General features: G+C 36.8%; 2 protein-coding genes across 3 annotated transcripts in view; one reads left to right on the top strand and one right to left on the bottom strand.

The window, feature by feature from the left end:
• Positions 1-2006, top strand: part of LOC109833262 (nitric oxide synthase-interacting protein) — a 4010-nt gene extending 2004 nt beyond the window's left edge. Inside the window, exon 2 of the mRNA XM_020400875.1 lies at positions 1059-2006. Coding sequence (XP_020256464.1) covers positions 1059-1734 — 676 coding nt within the window. The 3' untranslated portion in view covers positions 1735-2006. The remainder of the gene's footprint in view (positions 1-1058) is intronic.
• On the bottom strand, positions 2280-9214 carry LOC109833261. 2 transcript variants are annotated; one of them, XM_020400874.1, is made up of 6 exons: positions 9046-9120; positions 7186-7329; positions 3714-6539; positions 3490-3591; positions 3142-3319; positions 2280-2741 (listed from the first exon to the last, which is right to left on the bottom strand). In XM_020400874.1, the coding sequence occupies exons 3-6, from the start codon at positions 6443-6445 to the stop codon at positions 2535-2537; spliced, it is 3219 nt and encodes a 1072-aa protein (XP_020256463.1). In that variant the 5' UTR covers positions 6446-6539; positions 7186-7329; positions 9046-9120; the 3' UTR covers positions 2280-2534. The 2 variants fall into 2 exon arrangements, with proteins under 2 accessions (XP_020256463.1, XP_020256461.1); XM_020400872.1 differs by lacking the exon at positions 7186-7329 and having other exon boundaries at positions 9046-9214.

Genomic DNA, 9462 nt, shown 5'->3' with positions numbered 1-9462 from the left:
GGCGTACACAAGATAGACAAAAAAAATTCTTATGCAATTTTATTCACAAGAGATGCACCACAACCCAAACAAAACGGGTAGAATAGCCAACGTCAATATCTCCAAAACATTTCAAAAGAGGAAAACAAAAATTATGTAGAAAATATTCAAATAAGTATCATCTAATTTTTTATAACTAAAACTTATCTAACTAAAAGGAATTCGACGTTCCTTAAAATTTTCAAAGTCTTCAATGATAGCATCAATGCTCAGACTTTTAGCAATTTCTCTTTCAATAAACACCATTAATGCGTCTGAGAGGAAAGTATCCTTCATTTTGTTTCGAAGCCTAGTCTTAACGATATTCATAGCTGAGAAGGTTTTACAAAAACCACCCAATCTTTTTTTTCTCAAAATTTTAAGGGGGTCGTGGCCCCACCTGGACTGTATATAGATCCTCCCCTGGTTTCTTTAGGGTGTCCATGGATGTATAATGGATGTTGCAAATACATTTGAGTTTTAAAAAGAAAATTAAATTTAAACCATGTTTATAGATAGAAAGGGCAACGGATTTGGGTATCTTTTAGATCATGCTATTTATCCTAGAGAAAATTTAATTTTCTAATCTGTTCTGAAACATGGTAGTATTTCCGTATTTGGGTTCTTCCCGCCCATTGTGATCCAATTAATATGATTCCCTGCACTTTGATAAAATTATTTTTCATCGAGAATGTTCTATCAGCCTTAAAATCATGTGATGCCATGTTTGCTCGTTTCCACTTTAAACAACAGGGGTAGAGTTTGGTGATCCATTAGCATAATAATCTTTAATGGAGGAAACAAAGGAAAAGGAGAATCTTCAAATTGAGACAGTTAAAATATAAAAAGGAGGCTTTTAGAGGGATTGTATCTTTATAATCACTATCAAGGATATGCTATGTATAAATTGCCCATGGATCTGTGTGCTTCTCACTGTCTGATTATTAGGAGGCTTTTCATTGTTGATCACCATGCTGAATGCTTTAATGATTTTCCTCCCTCCTAAGTTTTTTGTCCAACTTCTTTTTTTATGCAAACAGGAAATTAACAGCTCATGTATCTAAACAACAGCAAGAGAAAGAGGAGGAAGAAGAGAAGCTAGCACAACAAAAAGCCCGCGAGCTCGACGCTTTTGATCAACAAAATCACGGCGCCGTGCCCCAGTACAGCGACAGAAATCATTCCAATGGAAAAAACGGTTTCCATGGAGCCAACAGTGTTAAGGCAACTTCCTACGAAGAGGAAGCTCTTCGAACAATGAAAGCCTTTTGGCTACCCTCTGCAACTCCCGAAGCCCCAATCAAAGTAGATGCTCCTTCCACAAGTACAACTTGTCCTGAAGGCAATGAGAAGTTGAAGATGAAGTCCCTTTTTCCAATTTACCTCACTGAAGAAAGCAACAAGCAGAAACAGCCTAAGTCGTTGGAGACCAGTTATATTTGCCCTAGTTGCAAGGTTACACTTACTAATACGCTTACACTGGTAGCTGTTAGTACTTGTGGCCATGTTTTTTGTAAGAAGTGTGCAGATCGGTTTGTGGCAGTGGATAAGGTTTGTTTGGTATGTAATAAGGCATGCAAGGAGAGGAATTTGGTTACTTTGGAGAAAGGAGGAACGGGGTTCTCTGCTCATGGAGATCATTTGGAGGCGACTGATTTTAAGCATTTGGGAAGTGGTTCGGGCTTGGGCTTAGTAAGGCCTGCTGCAAAAACTTGAGACATGGGTGCATCTTTCATTGCTGGAGTTTATAAATTTGTTTCTTGTCATGTGGATGTTTCTGATGTCTCAGCAAAAGAAATGTAAAACGTTCAAGTGAATGTCGGTTCATGGTTATTGGCTCCTTTAAATGCTGTAATAGGGGACTTTTTATGTTGGTTTTTATGTATTTGAAATCTGAGATGCTGTCAGTTGAGAATTGAATTGAATTTGTTGTATATCCTTCTTAGTACTCTTTTATTGCAGTAAAGATTGGGACAAGTTTCTAGGCCTGTGAATGTTTTGGCTTAAACTCTTTGCTTATGTATTATCAAAGTGGCTACCATGATAATTATCTTGACTATATTTGTAACTTAAATCAGAAGCTTTTTAAGCCCATTGATTTGTCATCAAAAATTTTGTGGCATCCACCAAGACAATCCTCAGACAGTGCGGATACTGTCTTCAGATTTTCTTCCTAGATTTTACAGAAAATAATAGAAGAAAAGAGAGAGAGGGTAAGTTTCGGACACCAACTGAAAAATGTATTTGATCGGAAGCCCGAAACATGGTGGCAATTCATATTTCATTCTCCTTCTTCCAACAAGTGTACAAAAAGCTATGCATACAGGGCAGTTGAGCTAGTTATGTATCTACAAATGCACATATATTTACACCTCTACTCCTCTTCACAACTCATCCGGAACTGAATTTGTATGGTAACCTTCATCTTATCTACCTACTGCTTTCATCTAAAACTATAGAATTCCCGATTTTTTTTTCTCTATCTCCAACATACTATATTTCATGGGCGATAACAATCACTGCTTACGAGAAAGAAAGAATTCATAATCTGGATGCCGGTTAATGGCTGTAGTGCCATCTCTTTGGACATGTCCTCTTGAAAAAAGAGCTGCAGTTTCCTTCAAAGTTCTTAACCTTTCTTTGAGCAGCTGAGAGATATCAGCTGGCTTGTAACCTTTCAGAAGATTTTCAGCTGGTTTCTTGAGATAAAACCAGCATTCACCCTACGAAGGCGAAGAATCAGATATTCAACTGGATAAGTCTTACAGGTAAGTTGCAAGATCAGAAATAAATACAATAATGTATATTAATCTTGGATGACAAGTTTAGCTATGACATTTGTTCAAGCACAACCAAAGACTTCTGGGTTATGACCATTGTTCTTATAACCATTAAGACAAACTAAACTCAATCTTTCAACTCAGTTTTTTTTCCTATTTTTTTCTTAGCATGGCGTCTCAAGAATAATACTTTCTTGTTTAAAAAAGTGCCTAGAATGGAAGAGCAGCATTTGAAAGATTATCGAATTTATTCCAAATTCAATCAATAATATGCCCATACTTGAAGAACTTCAGCAAATAAAATGCATGGGAAATAAATATCAATCTACCAAAGCATCTTTACCTGTGCATTGTAGCTCTGCATTCCCAACACAGGGCAGACAACACAAAAAGCATTTTCTTTGATGGAATCTGATCCAGTACCTTTCAGACGAAAATGACCCAAGGAATGATAGGTCAAGAATGATGCACGAAAACCACCTTCAGGAATTCGATATATAGGATACCATGCTACCGAATACCTTAAAACAAGTAACAGAAGAGACATAAGTTAAAAAATAATGAATGAAACATAACAGATGTCAGTAGGTTTTAGCTGGAAATACTTATAAAATATTCTTATGTAAATTTCCAAATGATTACTTCAAAACAATGGTTACTTCAAAACTAAGTGCTTATTATTGTCACTTACCAAGATGCAGGGTGGAGGTCTTGTACATTCAAGCATTCCAGCTTGGATGGGTCACCAAATGCTTGAGGTTTAGAAGTACCAACCTCTAGGAGCTCCTTTATTCTGTAGTTGATCAGAGAGAAAATATGTAATCAGAGAAGATGCGTTGATCAATATAAACAGCCATCAAAATGCATTATAAATGTATCTAATAAGTAGATAAGTAAGAGAATCCTAGTTCTTACTTTGCAGAGAGTGTCCTGCGCTGTTGTGGAGGCTCATGTTCAAAATATTCAAATATGACATGAGAATCATCAGGCAGGCAGAGTGAAGATGATGCTGATGAAGGACACAAGCTCTCATCAGTATCTCTCCTTTCTGGCATGCTACCACTTGTACTTTCGGAGCAGCTTCCAACAGAATGGTAGGGACGACTAAATAACTGTACTGCTGAGAGAAATGGGACAAAATGAGCATGAAACAGTACATTGACTTGCAATCCTTTAGTGTCTTCTGCCTTGACTTGCAAACCATAGTTTCCTGGTTTTTCATACCATTGCCAGACATCACGCAACGCAATGCTAGGTTTCAGAAGTTTGATAAAGGAATCTGAAACAGGCTCATGTTTAATTGCATCATTTGAATGCTGCAAAAATGATGAGGAGGGAATAACTGGAGAAGCAGAACTGAGCAGTCTCTCGAACTCAGCAATTGGGGTCCCAGTTGCCAGCTGAAAATTTTCAGAAGATATTTGTGTTGCAAAAGAAGCTTTAAGAGCATATTTGGCTATATATGAACAGATGTGTATGGGAAAGTTCTTTAATTTATAACCAGATGCAGAAAAATTGGAATTCGTATCCTTCCTTAAGCTTCTTTGTTTTACGACATTTGATAAGCCATTAGACATGTTGACATCTCTTGTGATGTCCGAAACACAGGATGCTCCACCAGAAGTATCTAAGTCCTGTTTGTGCTGTACATTATTATGATCAACACTGCCACCCATTTTCAACATCAATGATTCCTTTTTACTGACAGGAATCCACTTAGGTAAACTTGCTCTAGAAGTGAACTCATCTGCGTCATAATGGGGCTCAGTCCCAGAGCGCATAGATGATTTATCCTCTTCAATCGAAGAGTCACAACAAAGTTCAGGCTTTAAACCCTCAGTTGATGTAGTTTCTGCTACATCAGTAGTTATAATTTCATGATAAAAAGTTTTACTGGTTCGAGGCTTGCACTGATTGGGGTTTCCAGCCCCTGATTCTTTACCACCACCACGATTGACATACTCTTGTTCAGAAGGAAGATCCAGTTTAGTCTTTGAGCACTCCAAAGAACTGTTTCCCATGACATCATCTCTTTGCCTTAATGTATATTGACCATGTCTGGCATGAAAACTCCCTCGAGTAGGCCACTCAGATGCCTTGATAGGCATGCTACATTTGGTTTTGTACATCTTCTGAAGACTGCCTCCTGAGTACTGCACTTTTTGTTGAAAAGCATCCTTGCTATCATAAGGAATGCATGGAGGAAGTAATGAAATCTCTACCTTGGAGGAATTGTTCTTTGATACAGAAGTTGTGCCTGATTGAGCAGAATCCATGAATAGGTGATTTTGATCAGAAATATTTCGACCATCAGTGGATGAACTTCCAATGTACCTTCCAGTCCTTTTCCAGGTAAAGTTAACATTTTCCTTCCCAGTTTTATTCCTGTAATTCATAGGGAAGGATATCCGTGATGTACTATTTGAAACTTGAGAGGTCCACTTAACCCCAGAATACTGGTTACCGGACGTGACTTCCATTTTGCTGTCTTTTCCATCATCTCCTTTCACACCCCAAGAATTTTGAACTGCAACAACCGCAAAGTGGTCACAGAATTTTGGATGTTTGTTGCTGACTTCCTTCCAACCTCCATATCTATCGGTTTCACCTTTACCCAACGATAAATGTAGATTTTTATAACATGTTCTGGAATCTGCTGCCACGGATCTAGAACAAGATTCCTTGGTGTTGGCTATTGTAATACAATAGTTAGTGTCAAAAGTTCCTTGAATATGGGTATCTGATCTTTCCGTTGCATAACTGGATCCATGTTGTCCTTTTTCACAGGTTTCAGTAACTCGGCAGTTTTCATTCCACGGTTCTATGTGAGCTCCTATTGGATTAGAACTATCAATGGATGAGGATACAGCCAATGCTTTTACATAGCTTCCCCTTGTGTCCTCCAAAAATACACTCATCGGATTTGAAGTTGTAACAGACGTAATGATTGAAGAACATTCGCATTGTTCAATGTTATTCTCTTCATTCCTTCCAGACTTACTATTGCAGGTCCCATCAATATTCTTTTTACCAGAGGCTGGATCCTGAAAAGCAGCAATCTCCGAGCTTAACTTACTGATATTGGGGAAGCCTTCGGTATCAGCAGTGTTTAGAAAATGCTTTGATTCATACAGAGTCGATTCTGAAGATATACTACCTTGTTTTGCATAAATCTTGTCATGAATAGATTTACCAATAACTTCTTTGGCAGTCTGATAACGAACTGCTGCTTTACTATGGTCACATCCAACCAGTTCTCTGCTAAGAGAAATCTTGGAGGTAACAGTTTCTGAAGCAATGTTATCATCTAGAAGCACTTTGTTCGACTTTCCCTTCTTCTTTTTCTTCTTTTTGGAAGTTCTCTTTGCAGGTTCATCACGTGATAAAGGTAAAGGTCTGGTGTTACTAACATCAGCCAATTCTCTGGAACAGTCACTGAGATAAGCAGAAGATTTCCTGCTGCGCTCCTGATCTGGGGGGTTCTCTTGACATTTAATACCTTCTGAAGCTTCTTTTATTTTCTTCCTCATGGGCTTAGATACGACAGCACCAGGAGACTTAGTTCTTGAGTCATTTTTTTCCAAGGGTGAAGGATGATCAGCCTCCTGGAAAAGAGAAGCTGGAAAGACCAATCCGAGGATGTTCATTTTTTGTAATGGCTCCAGAGTTGTTAATATGATAGACAAAGAATTCTGGGATTTAACAAAGAAAGCTGTAGAAAAATCATTCAGAAAATGACACCTGAAACAACAACACATAGATTTGTAAAGAGTGAGTATTCTGATTGGCAAATGATTGGTGCAGATGAGGATATAAATCTTTTATTATCTAGAACAACTAACTGCAAGTGCATTGAATACAAGTCATAAATTCATAATATTTCTCATAATCTACAAATAGTTAACATCAAGATTTCCTCCTGTCAAACAAATTTCACAGTAAATATAAAATAGAAACTGGTCGCTGGAGAAGATATGGTTATAATTAACAAAATGAAAATAGAAATTCCAAACTCTTATTTACATTTCCTTTATGTGATGTTTCTTTTGCTTCTTTTAATAAACAGAAACAATGACTTCAATCATAGAGCAAAGAGATAGGTCGATCTTCAGTCAGTTTAAGCCCATCAATAAGCGTATGATCTTCAGTCAGTTTAAGTCCATCAGTAAGCGTATTGAGAGACTTGGCATAAGAGGAGTTCAGGTGAGAAATAAATTTGCTTCAGTTGGTTGCCTCTAATTCACAAAAAATCGATTGCTTAATTTGCTTGCACTTGGTTTTTGAAGTCAATTGTTAAAGAAAAGTTTGGTTGTAGTTCTAATGTATGAGCATCGACTAAAGAGGATGATTCAGATGAAGACCAGGCAGACAGCTAAGCCTAACTTACCAGGATATCAATCAAGCACTGCTGCCACATCAGCAACAGATGGATTCCAATGATACCAACAGATACAATCAAATAAGCAATAGGGAAGCTGAGAATCATAATCCTTCATGCTTGAGAAATCAACACTTTCATGGAGAAGTGGACCTAGTCAAAATGCAGAGTGTCAAATCAGGTAAAGTAGATTTGCAACATGAAGGATTATCAAAGTGTTGATTACTATAGCTCCTGTAAGGTCATGAATAGTCTATAAACTTGTAGCCGGTGAATGCTACCCATATTTCATCATTTAGGATGTATCAACAAATTTTTATAGCCAGGATCCATCTGGAGATCTCCGCATCTGATAACTTTAGTTTTTTTCCACCATCTCCTATATTTGTCACAATTGAGACTTTTCCAATGCTATTATGGATCCTCAACAGATGACGACGACGACAACAACAACAACAACAACAACCAAGTCTTCATCTCAAATGTTTGGGGTCGGCTACATGAATCCTATTTTTCCATTCTATTCTGTTATGGGTCATCTTCTCTGTTAAGTTAGCTTTTATCCTCATCAGATGACACTACTTTCTAAACTTAAAGTCTCTCTTTATGTTTAAGCCTATGCATTCCATAAAAGTTCAGTGTATTTTGGATCCATTTAATTGAGAAAATTAAATACTTTTGTATGCATCATTATTGAAAATTGTCTAGCAAATTTTAACATGTGAAATGCATAATGAGGATATGATGTGGGAAAGAAAAATCTATAAAGTAAACAAACTTACCTATGGAAATATACTCTATACCAACCATACAGGCTGATACATGGATCCACACACCAAGAAGGTTATGCCCATGTCTCAGCTATGTTTTTTTTTTTTCCAGATGCGCCGTTCTTTTGAAAAGGGATAGGTAGTTTGCAACTAACAAGGAATTCAAGTATTTCCCAAAGAAAATTTCCAACCTCAAGAGAAAAAGAGGCGCAGTAACGAAGAGATCAACAAGATGGAAAATATGTGTTGATTGAGGCATTAAAAGAGACGAGCTTTCATGATTTTGTCACACGTAATCATAAGTATCCTAACCAGACTACACTACTCAATTTCCCATGATATATCCATTTAACCATATATATCATAATATGATATACCATTTCATATTTGACTAAGTTCAAGATGTGCATAACATGATTTGAATATCAAGATACCAAATAACAAGATACCAAACAAAGAAATCAAACAACTGATCAGGTCTATCTATCCATCACACAATTCACAAATCAACATGGGAAAAGTAGACAAAAGACCACAGTATCAGTTGAGTAGTATTCAAACTTTTAACATACCACAAGTGAACAAATTCTACAACGTCGGTTTGTTCCTTTGCAAAACTTAATTTCCCACACCCTTCAAAGTATGTCAGGTATCAATTTTTACTTTTCTTAACGAAAACAAGAAGTAAGTGTGAGTCCCTGTTTTTCTGTTCCCCTTTTCTTTACGTGACAGAGATATGGTAATGATCTTATTGATCTTAAACCTGATATGATCTCCGAACTTGCTCAAAGATCCTGAACTAAAACCCTAGCCAACAATTCAAGCAAGAATTTTCTCCATTCTTAAACCGATGGCAGAAATTCAACAAAAAATCCCAAAATTCTTCAAGAAAAACTCAATGTTAAGATCAAGAACCTCCATTTTGTTATTTTCCATCAAATATTATTTTAGGGAAATATTTATAATAAACAAAAAATTAACAACTTGAAGAACAAAATCTAATTTTCTCGACCATAACGACAATCTACACCAAAAAAACATAAAACTAATAGCAAGAAAATTGCATCAGAAACATAATTGCAAGAAGTAGAAGAAGTACCAATTCCATTTCATTGTTCCAATTACTCCATTAATCGATCGAGAAAACCCTAAGCCAAGGGAGCGAGCGAGAAATTGAGAGAGAGAGAGAGAGAGAGAGAGAGAGGGAAAATGTGAACGAGGGGATGAATTTAGAGTTTAAATATCCGCCATGGATATTTTTACCTAATTTTTCCTATTTTACTTTTTACACCCCTATTTTATCCGTTTTCAGAAACATTTTTTTTAACCCGATATTATGCCCTCTAAATATTTAGAAAGCGGCCCTTATACCACCCTCACTCTGTGGTCCCAATTTTGGCCGAGATCAGGGCATTATCCCAGGTTTGTACATAACTTTATGGGAATTTTTCTTTACATGTTTTCTTTTTTGAGTTTTCTTACTAACAATGAGGTGCCTTTAATTGCTATGCACATG

Source organism: Asparagus officinalis, chromosome 3 (assembly GCF_001876935.1).
Source record: "Asparagus officinalis chromosome 3, Aspof.V1, whole genome shotgun sequence".
Taxonomy (NCBI): Eukaryota; Viridiplantae; Streptophyta; class Magnoliopsida; order Asparagales; family Asparagaceae; genus Asparagus; species Asparagus officinalis.
The sequence above is the reverse complement of the archived record's forward strand: the minus strand, read 5'-3'. Positions and strand labels throughout refer to the sequence as shown.

What these genes read in the sequence shown, in the direction of transcription:
- LOC109833261 (XM_020400872.1), bottom strand. An exon ending in GACCTCCACCCTGCATCTTG is followed by an intron (nt 3,320 to 3,489) that starts GTAAGTGACAAT and finishes ACTTGTTTTAAG; the next exon opens with GTATTCGGTAGCATGGTATC. An exon ending in TGCAGAGCTACAATGCACAG is followed by an intron (nt 2,742 to 3,141) that starts GTAAAGATGCTT and finishes TCGCCTTCGTAG; the next exon opens with GGTGAATGCTGGTTTTATCT.